This window comes from Peromyscus californicus, unplaced genomic scaffold (assembly GCF_007827085.1).
Source record: "Peromyscus californicus insignis strain IS unplaced genomic scaffold, ASM782708v3 Scaffold_17__1_contigs__length_78620276, whole genome shotgun sequence".
Lineage (NCBI taxonomy): Eukaryota > Metazoa > Chordata > Mammalia > Rodentia > Cricetidae > Peromyscus > Peromyscus californicus.
The window spans coordinates 36,101,733-36,121,004 of NW_026294469.1; the positions used below are offsets into that span (position 1 = coordinate 36,101,733).

At 40.8% G+C, this 19,272-nt stretch overlaps 1 protein-coding gene across 6 annotated transcripts in view; it reads left to right on the plus strand.

The window, feature by feature from the left end:
• Commd10 (COMM domain containing 10) overlaps positions 1-19,272 on the plus strand; it is a 128,100-nt gene that overhangs the window by 21,603 nt on the left and 87,225 nt on the right. For 5 of the 6 annotated variants that reach the window (XM_052742153.1, XM_052742155.1, XM_052742154.1 and 2 more), the window contains exon 5: positions 14,533-14,643. The exons of the other annotated variant lie outside the window; for it this stretch is intronic. In XM_052742153.1, the coding sequence (XP_052598113.1) occupies positions 14,533-14,643 (111 nt within the window). The remainder of the gene's footprint in view (positions 1-14,532; positions 14,644-19,272) is intronic. 6 annotated transcript variants of the gene reach the window in all.

The window sequence follows — 19,272 nt, forward strand, 5'->3', positions numbered from 1 at the left end:
TAGTCAGGGCATATCCATAAGTGAATGTATAGTCAGGGCATATCCCTAAGAGGGTATAGTCAGGGCATACCCCTAAGTGAGGTTATAGTCAAGGCATATCCCTAAGTGAGGGTAGAGTTAGGGCATATCTCTAACTGAGGGTAGAGTTAGGGTATATCCCTAAGTGAGGGTGTAGTTAGGGCATGTCCCTAAGTTGTAATGTTTATAATAAGCATCCCTACCTCTTAAGATTTGATGATTTGGTAACATGAAAAGCACAGAGTGCTGAAAGTAGATCACTGGTTTGGTCCCTTTGCTTTTTTACTTCTGCTGAAAGCAGCATGTTCCCGCTGTCCTCTGGAGACTGCTCAATGGGTTGTCTTCCCAGAGATTTGCACTGTATGCTCTGTAGAGGTAGACATTCTCTTAAGATGATCACCCTGAGTTCAAGGGCAGCTTGGGCTGCATTAGTCGGTTCTAGACAAATCTGGGCAACATATAGCAAGACTTTTTAAAACAAACAAACAAACAAAGAGGCTTTTAAGAGTGACCGAAGTTCAGGAGCATTCTTAGTTTTCTCTTTCAAATGACTTTGCATTTTCACAAGATGGAGCCTTCTGCAAGTGTTGTCCTGGTGTAAAATGCTGGGTTACTCTTCCCTAACATGAGACTCTGTAACTACTACAGATACTTTGCTGTCTACCCAGGTCACAGCCACACACCCTTCTTCACCAGACTTCTCATTCATATCTTACTACAGGCCTGGATGAGAGCAGTTAGCACTAACTATAGCACCGCCCAAGGGCTACCCTGTCCTCAGGGTGTCCTCCACCAAATGAATTAGTCCATTCCCTTTAAACGTAACCTCACTCAGATTCTCAGGACAGGGCAAGATGCAGCTAGAGTCTTTTCTAGCACATCACACAAATGCCCTGACCCAGTCCCTGGTGGAGACCATGTTCTCTCTGAACCCTCAGAGGCCAGACCTTCAACTGCACACATTCTTGTCTTCCAAGTGCCCACCAGAATGGTCCTTTGAGACTTTAGTCCAAAGTTCTCTTATTCTTGCTTCTCCATTGCATCCAAGAGCTGCCTGTCCTCCTGTCACCACTTCCCATCTTATGGGTCTCTTCCTCCCTGTCACTGGAGACGTGCTGGGATTACACATTTGTACCACCAAATTGGGCTTTTTCCGTGGCTTCCTAACATTGAACACAGGTCTTCAGGTTTATATGGTCTTGTTTTCCTGGCTATGCTCTTTAAAAGTATACTCTTATCTACCATTTCTAACCTGACCCTGTTTGTATTTTATTCTTATCGCTCAATACCGTACAATGTTGCTTACTTACTAATCACCAGTGGATCTTTTATTCACTTGAATGTTAGATTTAGGAAAGTAGGTATTTCTGTTTTTTCTTTTTAGTGTTAAACTGCAAACCTACAGTAGTAGGTAGAGCATAGGATGACATTATTGGATGCTTGTTGAGTAAGTTCTTAGAACAGTTACAACACTGAGATAACTCCAGAGTTGCAGCATCCAGCAGCAGGGAGTGATCGGAACAACGTGGTAACAGCTGGGGAGTGTCTTCACACCTGAGTGTCCGTATCATCTGTAACTGTATCTCGGAACAGGGTTGGTCCTTACAGCTGTGGCCAGGTTAGGGGGTCTCTGAGCTGTTAGGCATGTCCAGGGATTTGTCATAGGCCTGTGGTTTTAAACTGACTTGACTGTGGCTCGTGTTTCGTGGTCTCTGGGGCGAATGTCAGTGTCATAATGTGTGCTCTTGTTGTTGTTGTTGTTGTTGTCTGTTTGCTCTCCCTCTCTCTATGTCTCTGTCTCTCTCTGTCTCTGTTAATCCCCTCTCCATTACTTAGTGGATAGGCTCCACCTTCATCACACTGTCTTTTTCCCTAAGGTGAAAAGAGGTGGCCATCCCCCTGTGTGAGTTTATTTGCACAGATGGTTCCTGGCTTGTTGACTGACATTTGCTTCCCATATGCTTGCCGTCAGTCCTGCTCCAGTTCTTGCAGTGTGCAGAGTGCAGAATCCCATCACCAGCTGACTAGTTGGCATTTTGAAATGTGACCTCCTGTGCTTCTTGGAGTTCAGGCCTCAGTGCTGAGAGCTTCACCAGCTTTATACTGTGGCTATGGCTGATTCACCATTTCCACTGCTGTTTAAAAATGGACAGAAAACTAGGGTGAAATTAATACTATTCACTCAGAGGTAGGAATCATTACTATCCCGACAAGACCAGGTTTCCCCTCAAATTGTAATGCTTGTTGCTTAAGATTCATAAATATGCAGATAATTGTTAGAGTTAACTTCTGCTGTCAGTTTGACATAAACTTAGTGTCACCTTTTAGAAAAGGAACCCCAACCAAAGAACTACCTCCATCAGATTGGCCTATGACCGTGTCTGTGGGGGCATTTTCTTAGTTGCTAATAGATGTAGGAGGGCCCAGCTCACTGTGGGTGATGGGTGTGGGCAGGTGGGCCTGAGCTGTAAGAAAGGTAGCTAGGCAAGCCAGAGGGAGCAAGCCAATAAGCAGTGTTCCTCTGTGCTTTCTGCTTCAAGTGTCTGCCTTGATTTCTCACCTTGGCTTCTCCTGTGGATGTATCATAACCGGTAAGATGAAATACATCCTTTCCTCTACAAGTTGCTTTTGGTCATGGTGTTTATTACATCAACAGAAACCTAACTAGAACACCAGTATTTGAGAAAAAACACGTAAAATGCTAGACACTATAGATCTGTCTAATGCCATCGTGTGTTTTTGTTGTTGTTTGTTTTTGGTTCTGAGGGCAATGAGGATGAAATTACTTCCTTTCTTTCTTTCTTTATTTTTTAGTTTTGCACACCCTTGTAATAGGAACCTATTACATACAAAGGAGGGAGTGACTTGTATTCCTTGAATTAAATTACTTGATAATGTAGCAATCATTTCTTACATTATTCTGACATCAGCCTTGTTCAGATTTGTGGCCAGAGTGTTTTTTTTTTTTTGGATCCTGAGTACCTTCTTCTTTTTTTCCTTGCTCTCTTTTTATTTAATTATTTTTTCATTTTACATATCAACCCCTGTTCCCCCTCCCTCCCCTTCTCCCGCTCCCCCTCACCTTCCTCCATCCATCCCTATCCCGTCCTCATAGGGGGTAAGGTGGCCAGAGCTTTTGATTACTACTTAGTAAGTTGAGCTCCATCTCCCTATAAAACTTGGCATCTCCTGGGAGTGAGGGGTCTGAAGACAGCAGTTTACAGCTTTGCTAATTTGATTAATGACTCTAGTTGAGTGGATTGTAAGGACCTTCGCCAGATTCCTTCCCTCTTCTCCCTGACCCCTTTCAGAAGTTGACGTCTAATCATCTGTGTGTGCAGCAGCAGTGTGCTCTGGTGTGTGCAGTGTTCCAATGAGACACACTCTTACATCCCGGACTCACCCCGTTTTCCTTCGACACACTGTTTCCTGAGGAAGTAGTCTCCATACTTTCCCTCAGTGTGTTGGAAAGAATGGACACCTCTCTCTTTTATCTAAATCAAAGGTGTGAATCTGACAGGTGTTGAATTTCACACAAATACACATTGTTGAGGACTTCTCAGTATGACCTTATGGAGATTGATAAATTGATCATCCCAAAAGTCATTTCTTTCTTGGTCATGCAGGTGTATAATGAGAAAGCTTCGAAACCATAACCCTGCAAAGCAGATCATACATCAAATTGAAAAACAAAAGTGCTTTTCCATATGGGAAAGGTTCAGGAAGCGTTATTTTCTTCTTCATTCTGTGTGTGTGTGTGTGTATGTGTGCTTTCAGGACAGACTGGAAAAGCCATGTGAGATTACAGCAGCTGTGAGGAGAGCTCTGAGTAGCTAATCAAATACCCAAGAACAGAGTGTAGTGATGGACTTAGGCAGTGTTCCATAAGTAAATGGTATTCATTCATTCATTCATTCATTCATTTATAGTCTTCATTTTCCTCTTCTCTGTGTTCCCCTGAGGCACTAGTCATGTTTGGGGCATGGGTACGGATTTACTAGTAGGTTGTAAGAACCAACAGAGGTTCCGGTTTCCCCATCAGTAGCACATTCCCCAAGCAGAGCACCCTGTCACAGCTAGGCAGTGGCATTCAAACAGTCAGGATATAGAGTACCTCCATCACAAGTGTTTCTCAAGGTGTCTGTGTTTTTGAAGAAACTGAGGTCACAATACTCTTGTTTTCTTGGAGTTTCTCTCCCCTCGCCCATCCTGTGCATCCTTGTCAACCACAGATCCGATGTCCTTCCGTATTATCCTGTCATTTCAAGAATGGTATGTGAGTGGGGTGTTGCAGGCTCTGAGAGTCTGGCTTGACTCTTGCCTTATAATTACAGTTTTCTGGAGATTTATTTCCATGGCTCTTTGCATGTTCTTTCTTTTTTATTGCCATAGTATGTAAAGGAAGTAGTTTAAACATTCAACTTTGGAAGGGTATCTTAGTTATTTGCAGTTTGGGATGATTACAGATAACTGTCGTGAACATGTTTATGCAGGTTCTTGTGTAAGTTTTTGTCATGTGATTAATTATTAAATCATATGGTAGCTGGTTGTTTCCTAAGAAAAACTACAGTGATTATATCGTTTTGCATTCCTACCAGTCGTGTATAAAGATCTGCATTTTCTGTATATTTGCCAGTGGTTGTGTTGACACATTTATTTGAACTGCTCTAGAAGGTGTGTAGTGAAGTCTCCCCAGTGCTGTATTTGTGTTTCTCCGATGACTGGAGATGCTCAGTGTTTTTCCTTGTGCTTATTTACCGTTTCATTTCTTCTCACCTGAGATGACTCTTCGTGGGCTGTGCATAGTTTTCAAAAATACAAATACTGTTTTTATACCATTTCCACTTCTCCCTGTCCCTTTCCTACTGCAGTGCCCCCACTCGTGATCTCATTTTTAAGTATTATTGCTACACACACACATACACACGCACGCACGCACGCATGTAAAACCTACTGAGTTCGTTCAGTGTTGCTCACATGTCTGTGTGTTTAGGACTGACCGCTTGGGATTGGATCACCTGTCGGGGGATCATCCCTGGGGAAAACTGATTTTTCCTCTCAGCCACTCTTTATTAGCTGTGGCTCTTTCTAGAGGAGGGGCTGTGGTGGTTTAGATGAGAGTGTCTTCTTAGGCTTTCATGTTGGAATGTTTGGTGCTGTTTGGGAAGGCTGTGGAACCTTGAGGAGTTGGAGCCTTGCTGGAGAAAGCACATCATTGCAGCTGGCCTGCCTGACTTCCTGTTTGCTCTCTCTGCTTTGTTTTTTCAGTTGAAGATGGGTTCTCTTGGCTTCTTGGGCCTGTTAGGCCTGTCCTCCAGAACTGCAAGTCCAAAATAAACTTTTTCTTCTTTACGTCATTTTCAGTCAGAGTGTTGTAGCAACAAACAGAAAGTAATATGGTGGTCTTGTAAAATTTACCCCCTCCGTGTCCTATCAGCTGGTGTGGTCATTTTGTAGGTCTTATTTAGACAGCCATATTGTTAAACTTTGAGAGGTGTCCCCATCATGTTTAGAAGATACTATCTCACAGCTGGCCTCCTGGTCCTCTGGTGCTCACAGTCTTTCAGCTGCCTCCTCTGTGATGTTCCCTGAGCTTTACGTGTACAGATTGCACTGTAGATGCAGGGCTGAGGCTGCATACACCATCATCACGTAATCTGTGCAGTTTGACCAGCTGTGGATCTCTGCAGCACCCCCTAGCGGCTGCAAAAAGAGACTTCTTTGATGAGGGCCCAGAACCACATTTTAAGTTGTGCTCTATGGTCTCAGTGCTCCTTATTTATCTAGGATACCAATCCTTTGTGAGGCATATGGTTTGCACATGCTTACCCCTACTGTATAGCTTGACTTGTCTTTTAATGGGGTCATTTGCGGAGCAAGCACTTCGATTTTTGTTGAAGACTGATTTACCAGTTTTTCCCTTTAGAGTCTGCTTTTATTTCAAATATAAAAACTCTTTCCTGGTCCTAAATTTTCTTTTACAATTAGATCAGTATATATTTTGACTTTCCTTAAAACTTTCTTTTGGTCTTGGACATTATTTAAAAGTATGTGGTTAACTTCCAAATATTGAGAGTTTTTAATGTTCTTCCAGTTAATCGATACCCTAATGAATACTCTGTGTGTATCAAAAGTAATGCACACATTGAGGGCAAACATCACCCAGTGATACTTAAAGACAGTCATAAAACCTGAAAATGTAGAAGAAAGATTAAATATTTTTAAAAGAAAAATTAAATATTTTATTAATAACAGAAATAAATCTTAAAATTCTTGTCTAAAGGATTTAGAATGGGAAAGCAACTCTGGCTTTAAATAGATATCTGAAACAAGTTGGTAGAACATATTTGAAAATAAACAGCTATGTTATTTTTTGAGGACACAAGAAGCGTGTGTATGGAGAAGAGAAATAATTTCTGCACTAGAAATGAGAGTCTGCACTTACATGCCGAAGGACTGCGATGGGGTGTAGCTACCTGTGTGGGATAGGGCTCAGAAAACGCTACCGCCGTGGCACTAAGGGAAGTCAAGCCACGTAAAGCCAACTTTAGAACTGAGTCGTGGAATTAAATTCATAGGAAGGGATAAAATTCCCACCTAAAATGCTTTCGAAAAGAGAACAGAAGTTTATTACAGTTTTGGACAAATGGGGAGGACCTGCCCTGCAATCAACTAGGCGGGTATGGAAGGGGGTTAATGATCTCTAAGTTCTTAGAAAGGCTTAAAAGAGACTTACGGGAATTTTGGTAAAGATAATTGACAGTGATCTTGACCTAAAGGGAGGATTGGAGAGTAGTGTCCAGTATCTATTTTATAGTGTCATCTATTTTATACTATCTGTTTTTAATACCTTCTTTGGCAGATGTTTTGCCATACTTTTACACCTATTTTGTTGCCCACAAAAGCTCAGTCCAGTGGTTATATCAGATTTCCCCAATTTTAACCCAAAGTGAAAAACTGATGCTTGGGATTAGCTGATTTGCCCAGTAGCATGGACGTAGGAAGAGTGGCCTCGGACTTTGAATACAGATAGGATTGACTGAAAACTACGTCAGCATACATAAATGCTGAGTCTGCCCACACAGACCAGGAGAATGCCCTCTTCCTAAGAGGACTGGAGAGGTCATACCCGCACTCCAAGAATGTGGTATATGACATTTACCTCCATCTCTGAAGATGTCACCTGAAAACTGCAGCTCATGTGATTTGCCCCAAACATGCCAAATAAACATGTTGTGCTTTAAGTATTTGGGGCACTGTCTGCCCAGTGTCCTCTGAAAAATCTCCACACTTGTCAGTATAGGTCAGGTGTCCCTCATCTACAATGCTTGTGACTACAAGTGTCCACACTTTATGTTCTTCAGATCTGGGGCAATTTGCTACATTTTACCAGGGGCGCATGGGCAGCGTGAAATGTGTATTTAAAGTGCCCCAAATTCCAAGCCCTTGTGTGGCACATTATTATTGAAAAATTACCAGATTTTGAAACATGTTTGGATTTCTGGATCAGGAATGTTCAAACTATGTACCATTTCCCTTTTCAAGCAATTTCTCTTTCCCTCTGTTACTATTATTGAAGAAAATAATGGGTATTTCTTTTAAACCTGGGCCCAGGAAAATCATAATTCCTGCCTTTTATCTCCATCTTCCCTCATTGAGAAAAGTATCAGGAGACCCAGATAGCCTCTGCGCCAGTGTGCAGCTGTTCTCTCTTTCATGATTATGTTCGTGTTTGCTTCCTATTACTGTGCCTCCTTAGTAAATGACCTTGAAGTACATCCTTTGACTTGAAGTTTGCATGGTCTGATGTTAATATAGCCTGGGCAGCCTTCTTTTGCATGCTAGCTGCGTGGTATGCCTCGTCTCCCATCCAAAAAATTTCAATATTGCTATTTTTAGAGAGCTACTAGTTAAAATTTATCTGCTAACTTATTTGTTTACGAGAGAGAGAGAGAGAGAGAGAGAGAGAGAGAGAGAGAGAGAGAGAGAGAGAGCGCTCGAATACAGAGGCCAGAATCTGATATCAGGTGTCTTTCCTTATCACTCTCTACCTTCTGTTTTGAGATAAGGTCTTTCACTGAGCCTGTAGCTCACTGGTTGGCTAGCCTGCCTGGCCGTGAGCTCCAGGGCTCTGCCAGTCTCTGCTCATACCCTGCATTTCACATGGATGCTGAGAATCTCACTGCCATACCCTGCATTTCATGTAGGTGCTGGGATCTCACTGTCATACCCTGCACTTCCTGGGTGCTGGGATCTCACTGTCACGCTTGCATGGCAGGTGCCTTACGGACTGAGCCATCTCTCCAGCTGTTTTTATTAGTTTTTAATTTCATAGGGTTACTGTTATAGCCAGTTTTGTTAATTTGGACCATGTTTTGTAGAGTAATTATAAGTTAATATTTCATTGAACTTCCTACATGGACATAGGAGAGAGAAGGAAGTCATTTACCGACTAACTGATTAGTAACATTTTTCAATAAGAAGCAATGTTTATTAGGAGAAAATGTATTTACAGTTCTGGAATGAGTTTCCAAAACATTTAAAATATCACTGGTTTATTCTCCATTATTTTACTGACATTTAAACCCATAACACGAAGATACAAAGACCCTGTGTAGGATAGGTTTTTGTTAACTTGGTGCAAACTAGGGTTATCTGGGAAGAAAGAACCTCAGTTGAGAAAATGCCTCCTTCAGAATGGTCTGTAGACAAATGTTTGGGCCATTTTCTTGATTAATGATTTATGTGGTATTAATCCTGGACTGATGCTCCTGCCTTGAATGAGAAAGCAGGCTGAGCAAGCCATGAGGAGCAAACCAGTAAGCAGCGCTCCTCCATGGCCTCTGCTTGAGTTCCTGCCTCAGCTTCCTACCTGAGTTCTTTCCCTAGATGATGGACTATGAACTAACTGTAAGCTGAAATAAACCCTTTCCTCTCCAAGTTGCTTGTGATCATAGTGTCTTTACCACACATGGGAAGCAAACTAATATAGACCCTAAGTTTTAAATTAGAATATGAGCAATGCGGTAAAATGCCTGAGTATTTTAATGAACAAACATGGAGTATACACAGGACCGAGCTTTGTTTTGAACAGAGGTAATAACGCTCGGCTAACTTAAGGCAGAACTCTACACTAAATTTTGCTGTGTTCCCTGTAATTAAAATATTGATGACAGCTGTATTCGCTTCTCGTTATGGGTAGTCTCAGAGGACTAATTAGTGTACCACAAGACTTTTACCTTGGCAGAGAGAACAGCTCTTGTTCATATTTGTATCGACAACGCTTGTTTAGACCCTGCAAATAACATCTTCCAAGCAATGTACGGTGTTAGGTCTTTTAGTTTTTCTTTGAAGACATTTGTGTTTTTGATATATACATACAATTTTTTTGTAGGATGGTCCTTAATTTACAATTTTCTATAGTTCCTTCATGATCTAATTTTGGCTGTGAATTTTTTATTCGTCTGCTATGGAAGTGATCTTGTAGCCGTCACAGTACATAAACTTTAGGATCCTGACACCCATGTCGTGGTTTGGGGTCATGTTAATTTTGACCTCTTGGGTTAGCTGGTGGAAGCTTTCCTCGGTGAGTTTTTCCCCTTGGTAACCCGGAAGCAATGGGAGTAGATACTGTGACGTGTACGCTGACCACTATGCACTACTCAGACACACTTTGTTTTTGAGACAGGTAGGATCTGTAGCCCAGGCTGGTGTCAGACTCTCATTGGGTAGTTGAAGATGTCCTTGAACCTTTGGGCCTCCTAGCTTCTTACCCCTGGGTACTGGGATTCCAGGAATGCGCTACCACACTGGGTTAAGGACTTGCTGGGGAACCCAGGGCCCTGTGCCAGCCAGGCAAACGCTCTACCAACTGAAGCCCATCCCTAACCCATTCTCTGCCTCTGTGTGGCATCTTTGGTGACTCTCACTAAGTCAGTCCTCTGCAGTGTTTATTCTGATGTGATTTCAGACTCAAGAGTTTTAATCAGAAGAGAAGGAATTTCCGTTTGTTTTCACCTTAAGTGATAAGTTGTCTCCTCGTTTTCCTTGTAGTCTGTGAATTGTAGATAGTAAAAGCACCTGTCTCAGAGTGCTGTTTGGTTTTCTATGTCTCCCAGCTTCACTGAAAAGAGAGCTTTGTTTTTTCCCTTTTCCATTTTTTTAAAATTTTATTTTATTATTATTATTATTATTGGGTTTTCGAGACAGGGTTTCTCTGTGTAGTTCCGGTGGCTGTCCCAGGCTGGCCTCAAACTCACAGAGATCTGCCTACCTCTGCCTCCCGAGTGCTGGGATTAAAGGGTGCGCCACCACCGCCCGGCCTGTTTTTTCCCTTTTTCTTACTGGTCTGTGTGCCTGTACTCTTTAATCAGTGTAGTTAATCTTTCTGAAGTTTCTCTTCCTTTACTGTTTCAGGATACTGATTTCTGTTCTGTGAAACTCCATGTGTGAGCATGTGTGTGTGTGTACAGGATGACCAGCACACACTCAGCACTTTGCTCAGGCACTTAGATAGCAGGCCGAGGTCACCAAATGGTTAAGTACTGCATATATTTTGGTGAATAGAAAAGCCTTAAGAAGAAGCAGGATGAATAGTAACAGCTCACATGTCTTCTGTTGCCCGTGGACTAAGAACATGGGTCATGGGTTTTTGGCTCGGCCTGTCTGACTTGTGGGCATCTGTTTGTCAGTCATTCTCGGTGCTGGTCTGTTACTGATCTAGAATGGTGGTGGGACCTGGGAGAATGGAGCCTAAAAATGCGGTGGACTAAAGTCTCATGCAATAGCTAACTATTCAGAGCATCAGACAATTTATAGTCTGCGGGTTAAGAAAGGTAACCTGAGTATAATCACAAGGAGAAGCTGCATGTGACAAAAACATCTTTTCCCATGGAGGCACATAAACAAATAGCAACAGCCAGTTGTAATAAATAATCTACAGTAAACTCACAGCTATCCGCTTTACCCGGGAAGGGCATGAAAGCACATTTCAAGAACAGTTGTGTGTTTTTGAAGAAACTGAGGTCACAATACTCTTGCTTTCTTGGAGTTTTCTCACAAGCACTCAGAATTTTCCTCACATGACTCCATTCTTGGACAGTATTCTTGAGACTAGTCAAGGCCACAGATATTCTAATAGTTTTCACTTTGGGAGAGGGTGGTGGAAAACCTTCCAAAATTGGATGTAATTGTAAATGTGTGTACATTGTTAAAAGATAATATTCTATACCTTTCAGTTATCAGTTGGTCAGTCCCCAGTTAGTTACTTTTAGAAGTAAAGTTTTACCTTTTTCTCAAATGACTCATTGATTTTTAATAATCTTCCAAAATAAATATGCATAATAAACATATAACAAATGAATCAGTTTAAACATTTATGTGTTTAAATTTCAAAGTCAAAATGCATAGTAGTTTCCTGTGTTAATGATTTAAATTTTAAGGTATATTTTTCAGAATCCTAAGGTGCAGTATTAGCACAGGAAGATAGTCATAGCTGTACCATGAGTGAATGCATAGGTATGAGTGCTCAGGACCAGGCCCATGTATTGGAAGCAGCACAGACGTAAACCAGTTAGGAGTTGGCACTAAGGTGCCAGCACGGATTTAACTCTTTCCAGGTCCTGATGTGGTGTGATTCCCCCGTTGTGCTGGTGAGGAAATTGAAGCTTAGAGAAGTCACCTGCTTAATTTAAGTTCACTTGAAAGTCACCGCACAGTTCACATTCTTGACTGTTACTAAACCAAGTGACAGATAGAGGTAACGCTTATTCTTCATAGAAAGGTATCTATTAGGCATGCTTTGGTCTATAGAGAGCAACTTTAACCCCCCCCCCCCCAGGGTGTGTGTATAGAGGGGCTGGGGAAGAGAGGAGAGACAGAGACATCAACTGACCAAGCAAATGCTGGCTCGTAACTTATAATTCTGACTTCTTAAAAAGCTGTATCTAGTTGGAAATACAACTGAGTTTTTTCTTCTTTCCTGCCATTGATTTTAGTGTGAATACTCCTTCTTGAAAGCATACATATATAACATGAATGATCATTTATTTGAGAAGACTCCCTGTCAGGGCTGTTGCAGGTTACAGGGATATGAAGGTGATAGATTCTTGCTTCATCATGATGGAGGTTACAGTCGACCCTGATGTGTCAGACTGTTACAGTATACTGATCTAAATATTAGCAGAAGGAAACAGTGTCCTGAGAAGCAGGGTGCCCAACTAACTACAGAGGGAAGGGAAGGAAAAACCATAGAAGTGACATAGGATCCGAAGAACAGGCCTGCAACTAGCATAGTGCATTCTGGGACTCACACATGGTTCAGTATGGTGGGGTTATAGACAGTTATTAAGGTATGTTACAACACACGATTGGAAAGGTAGTTCTTAAACTTGATGAAATTTGTGTACCAGACTTAGTACTTGAAATTTTGGATTTGTTTTGTTTTGTAACTACTGAGTCTTTGAAGAAGGAAAATGGAATCTTGAGAGAGAGTGAAGGTAGGGACCCAGTTAGAGACAATCTGTGGCAGTTTGTGAAGAGATGGGTCATGACAGTCTGCAGTGAAGACTACATGAGAGATACAGAAAAGTTGGGTGACTAAAATGCCATGTACTTATATTGCTTTAAAATGTCACAAACACTATAATGCACATTTTTTGTTTTGGTACCTATTAAGGAGGTGGATGAGCAGATGGTTCAGGTAGATGGACTTGTGTTTTGTATGAGGAAATGGAGCTCTTGAGACTCTGCCTTAGCCAGAGATGAGGGAGCAATGGCTTACATGTGAACCAAAGGAGGATGCTCAAACTCAGTGCTCTGTCTGGTTGTTTCACACCAAGGCTAGGCAGCACCCAGGTGTGCTTTAATCTACGGCATGGGTGGGGTCAGCCAATAAGGTTGAGAAATAATTACAAGTCCATGTGAATACCTAGAAGGTGCTTTTCCCGAGGACATGGTGTGTCTGTTTTTGGAGGTCTATTCTTGTGACTGTTGGAAACTGGCAGGCTCATATTAGACACCATTGTAGAGACTTCCAGTTAGTGTTAGTGATCAGCATATTAAGGCTCCTTAACACACACCTTTAAGTGAGTCCTTGCTATGGGTCATGTTCCCCTTCTATACCTCTGAAGGACCCGGGAGAAGCAGAAGTGTCTCTGTTTTCTCATCACATCCCCTCCCACGTTGATGGTCCTTTGATTGCACTCTTTCCAGCCTGGCCTCGAGTCACTGCCATGTCTGTTCAGTGGTCTTTCAAGTCAAGTGATTAGTATTCTGGTCCAGTGAGCACTGTGAGGCTGGCTTTCTGTGTAGCAAAGGTAGTTTGGCGGTGTTGTTAGAGGCATGTGAGCACTGCTCTTCACAAAGCTTGGAACTGAATCTAAAACCACATGATCACACTGCTGAGTCTGGTTTCATAAAGCTGTTTGTGCTGTGTAATGTTTCAAGGGATTCTAAACTACCACAGTCTCTCTCTCCTAATTTTGTCCAACCTGATTAACTTGTACTCTGTGTTAGTAAATTCAAAGGAAACAATTAGTTTCTACCATAATTGGGAGCCATAGTAAGTTAATGTACTTTGGAAAGTATAATGACCTCTCTGGTACCACAGGCTAGCTGGTACATCAGCAGTTTCTAGCCTGGTTGTCTGTTTACTGATTGCGCCTCATGGTGTGAACCTTGTGTCTGAGTGTTTTAGTTTCCTTCTACATAGAAAAGGAGAAAGGGAGGAAGAGGGGACGAGGGAGAGAAAGCCTTATTTGTACTCTGTCTAACACAGAGTTTTGAAGACAGTAGGAAGTCAAAGGATTGTCACCAAAATATGCTATTTACTAGTTGAAATTTGTATTTTTGGGGTGGGCAGGTTTGAGACAGGGTTTCTTTGTATAACAGCCCTTTGCGCCTTTCCTGGAACTCACTCTGTAGACCAGGCTGGCCTCGAACTCACAGAGATCCACCTGCCTTTGCCTCCTTAGTGCTGGGATTAAAGGTGTGCACCACCACCGCCAGGCTGAAATTTGTATTTGTTTAATGCAAGTCTTTTAAAATGCTATCTTAAAATAACAATAAGGTTTTAAAAACCATCTGGATATGGTGACACATGTTAGTAATTACAGTACTTGGGAGGTGAGGCAGGAAGATCAGGAGTTGAAGGCTACATAATGGGTTTGAGAAATATCTTGTGTCCACCCTTCACCCCTTCAAAAAAAAAAAAAAACAAACAAAAAAAACCACCCACCATTGGCTCTTTGTATGCATGCTTGCCTAGCATTTTTATTTTTTAGAGTAGCCTGTTTGGAGACCACTGTACTGCTGGAGTTGACAGCTATGACTAGAGACTGATCTACTGAGTCCAGAGGGAAAGCTGACAGAGATTTCAGGTGAAAGGAGCCTGCAGTTGACTTTCCATTAAGTCTAGGCTGTTTGCGTTGATTCCTAGAGAGCAGGAGTGTGCTTAAAGTTGACTGTTTTCTTCTTCCCTGCCATCTGAACCCAATCCTCACTTGTCTTTTGTAGCTAGAGACAGTGGGATGGCAGCTTAACCTGCAAATGGCTCACTCCGCCCGAGCCAAGCTCCAGTCTCCTCAGGCCGTGCTGCAGCTGGGAGTGAGCCAGGAAGACTCGAAGGTGAGACCCCGGGCCCTGGTGAAGGGAGGGCTTTTGTTTGGTAGGTCTCGTACCTCATTGACAGAGGAGTCTGACCTTGAAAAATGTAAGTGTAAATCAGCTGCAACAATGTGCTTCTCTTACAGACCATTTTATAATGTCTTTTAATTTGTGTGAGATAAAAATTTAATGGAGTCCCTCTGAAATTACTGTTTTTGATGCCCCCCACTGTGTGTGTGTGTGTGTGTGTGTGTGTGTGTGTGTGTGTGTGTGTATTAAGCTGTAAGCTGCACGTATAAAGGGAAAGGGATATTTGCTGTTGTCCAGCCAATGCCTGGGGCAGTCGGATAATCTGAATTACATTTTGGGGAATAGTGTGTTCATGTGTTTAAATCCTAACTTGCAAGATACATTTTTTTGCATTAGTTTACATCATAGGGCAGCTCTTCCTTCAGTATCAGTTTTAGAACAACCTGAACATAATTATCAACAGTGAAAGAAGTGCCGTGGAAGGTTCCCCACTGTGGTGTGTAGAGAAGTATGTTTCAGATATAACCTATCATATTTTATATTATAATTACTTCTTTACCATAGAAAAGGGAGAATAAATCCCCCACCCCAATAGATGAGACTTTGTATTATTTTGAGACGTTTAAATAGAGCTGGGCATAGGGTGCTGTGGGAGATCTGAGGATGGAGAGGTTACAGTGGCTGAATATTCTTCCAGTAGCTACCTTTATAATATGTACTTTGATGCCATGTTCACAATTAGTTATTATATCATAGGCATTTCTGTCTTTTTTAAAGAACTGGACCACTGGCTAGCCCAGGGTATATAACCACAAAATATTAATATGATTTAAGTCTTATATATAATGTATTAGTTTAATATAGTATTCTAAAATAATTTTCTTTTACACATTTTTCACTGGAAAATCATATAAACTTACTAGTCAAGTGTGAAACAGACTTTTATTATTGTTTGTGCTGCAACTTGATGGTGACATAATTGTGGCATGGTGCCTAATCTTTGTAAGACTTTCTTTCCTGTAGTGTGGAGTGTGCATCTTACAGGGTTTCTGGGAAGATTCCATGCCTACTGTGTATAAAGTACTTAGTCCAATGTGGTAAATTCTCAGTGAGTACTGGCTGTTACCATCATCGCCGTCATCAGTACAGGAGGGAGCTAACATCGATCAGTCAGCCAGCCAATCAAGATCAATGAATTTGCTTCAGGCAAAAGTTCTTACTAAATTTCTTTGCTAATGTATTTACTGTCACTTTTCTCTTTCCTATGTCATCTCTCTCTTTTTCTCGATACACTTTTTTTTTATATACTTTTAATATTTATGCTTACTGGGAATTCAAGAGCAAAAGGACAGCCTGGCAAGTCCCTTTCCCTTCTATGAACCTAGGAAGGTCTTCCTTTAGGTTTAGGAGGATGGTCTGGAAGGCACTGGAGTAGACGGGCTTACCATGACTGAACACAGGCATATTTAAGTAGCTGTCTCGGTTTGCTCTTTTATGACTACTGCATGTTAACTCCAGGTAGCTACAGAGCTACAGCACTATGTGAGCTAAGGGATATTATTTTTACCAAATACTAGATATGCTTTAAGCATCAGGGCTTTCATAGTGCTTCACTTTGGGATGCCCACGACCTCCCAGCTCCATCACATAGGCATAAAACCAAGCCTTTATGCCTGTGTGTCCATTTCATTGTGAGGCAGTGGGAATGAAAGAATAATACTTCTAGCCAGACAAATTTTTTTTAAATTCATGTTGCTCAGGAAGTCAAAACAGAAAAAAATCAAGATCATTAGTGATATGGGTTAAGTATATTTACATTTTTCCATTTGTTGCTCTTTAGAAATTTTGATTGGATTGTACTACACATATGAGCATTATTTAGCCTTGTAACCTGAAGAACTAGAGCACCACTGTCTTTCACAGTGGAAGAGCCAGGAGAGCAGTGCCCACTGTGAGGGGTGTGAGCTCTTTAGCCTGTGTGCAGATTGAGCCACTTCTTTCTCTTGCCCCTACTGTGGCATTGGGTGGACTCGACCCAGCTAACATTCCCCAGACAGTAGACACACAATGAAATGTAAACCTGCTGTCAGCCTGGGCAGGAGCATGCTGGGTCCAAGTGCTCTGTGCCTCAAGGAACAGTTGCCAACTCCACCATCTCCTCAGCGAACTGCTGAGTTCCGCCTTGAGGTGAATTTGTTTGTTTACATTCTCCTGTTATCATGACTTTATTCTTTATATTTCTGCTTCATGTGGCTGTTGGAAGCTACTGTTTATGTAGCTTCTGTTATTAAAGACCACAGACTGTATTGTGCTCTCTCTCAGTTTTCTGTATTCTGAGACAAGATCTCAGGAATTGTCGATAGGCCGAAATGAGAGAGCAGGGCATGGGGCAGGCTGTGAAAACCACGTGGACTGACGGAGGAGCTGCTGTTAAAATATTAGAAGTCAGGACTACTTAGGTTATAATGAAAAGTACAGAATTGTCATATTGTAAAATCATTTATGTAAAATAGTAAGCTGTTGGTAGGAATTCTTTTAAATATGTATTGTATGACATAGTTACCCTGAGAATATATATGTATTGAGAGGATTAGAGTCAATGTAGAGAACAGTGTTCTCCCAGTGGAGAGGACAGTGTTCACACAGTGCAGTTTCCCAGAGTGTAGTTTCTAAGGAGCTGGCTTTCCTGGTGTCAGCTTACAACCTGCTCGTGAACATGTAGCTTGCAATGAAGTTTTCATTTGTTATCACTCTAGATAACATTGTTTGGCTATGTTATCTTTGCTGTAAGAATATTTCTGTCTCAAGGCTTTCCTGTTTTGCTACTAATTTTATCATGAAAAATGGATGATTGTAGCTTTTGGACAGATCTATAGTCTAGTTATTTTCAGCTAATGTCCTTTGTATCTTTCAATGCATTCTGCAAAGTAAGATGATTTTTCTGGTTCACAGATACTTTAAGTTTTCTTGTTTTGTTATGGTTTAGTTTGGTTTATTTCATTAGGGGGCAGTAGAGCACTTTGCCTGCCTAACCGTTTCTGGCAGTCACAATGTTATTTAACATAACATTCAAAGTAGTTGTGGGAAATGCTAAGTGTTTACATTTCTAATCTGTCTATAACAATGGAGTTCTCCTGTTTCCATCAACAGAATTAATGCCGATTAATCAGATATGTATAGAACAAATAAATGAGATCAGCATGAGTCAGCTTTGTTAATTTGTCTATGATCATGTGCCAAAATGTAATTCATTAAAACGCCTTCTGCTCTGTTGACTTCTTTGTTTCATCCTGTCACTTATATTTATTTCTGTACAAGAAAATGGAAGAAAATAATCCCCAAGATAAATGAATGGCTCTGTTGGGTAATAGTTTAAACTATTTCCAGGCTAATTATAGTCTGTTGAATTAAAAAAATAAATTGTGAAGACTACAATATCATGTCTAACAAGTGTGTAATTTTGAATATCATCAACACTTTGAATATTCTTAAAACACCAAAATACTTAAAATATACATTTAATTTCCTTATCAGTTTGTTACTCAACAGAATTCTATTTTATTAATATTGAGATTAAAGTCGTGTTTCATTCTTTATCCACAACCAAGATAAAATTACTTTCACAAAAAACTTCCATTTCTCTTAATGTTAAACTGGACTTTTCTTAGGGTAAAGAATGTATATATGGATAAATAATTATGATTTTGAGTAAGTATAGATCTTTTCATGCTGGTTTCTGAGGTAGATGTGTTCCTATTTCCAATTGATTGGTATATTCTGTTTAGAGAGAGAAAATGAGCTTTACTCTTTTACTATTTATAGTTCTTTCTAACTATGCTGGGACTAGAACTCAGGCAATGCTCTACCACCGAGCTACCTCCCACCCCTTTTACTCTTTGCTGTGTACTAGACACTAGACATTGTCAGGTGTTGGTGTTTAAAGCATCTCTTCCAGTTGTAACTGTTACTCTTTGATAGATGGAGAAAGGGGAGTTCAGAGAGGTTAAATCAATTTCCACAGCTATAAAGTAGTAATCTGCACATCTAGAATTTGAAGCCAGGCCATTTTACTGCAGTGTTTATTGGTGGGTACTGGATTATTTTCCTTCTTTACTGATTTAGTGGTCCATTCTGTAATATGTGCTCATATTTTAAGATGTTAGATGCTATTTTAAATTCGAGGTTGTATTCTTTTTCTTCTCAAGATTATGTAGATTCTGTTTTCTGCTTCCTTTCCTTTTATGAAATTTCATTAGGACAGCTGAGACTTGGTCATTGAGAGATACTCGTTTACTTCTGCATAGCAAGTGTATGCTTATGTATGGATGATATTTCAATAGAACTTACTTTTTTTAAAAAAAGCAAATCTTGGCATAAGGATTATCTTACGTCATTGCATAATGTCTTTAAAACAGACTATATTACTTAAAGGGGAAATATATACTGATTTATTTAGGATAGATGTCTCAATTAGAAAAAAAATGTGCTAGTCAAATCTTGAACTCTTGTTATGGCAATTTAAAATACTTTGATCCCCTAAAGGTGATGTAGTATAGATTGAATTAGTACCTACAGATTTTTCTAAGAATTCAAATGTAGGGAGAATTTTCTAAATGTATT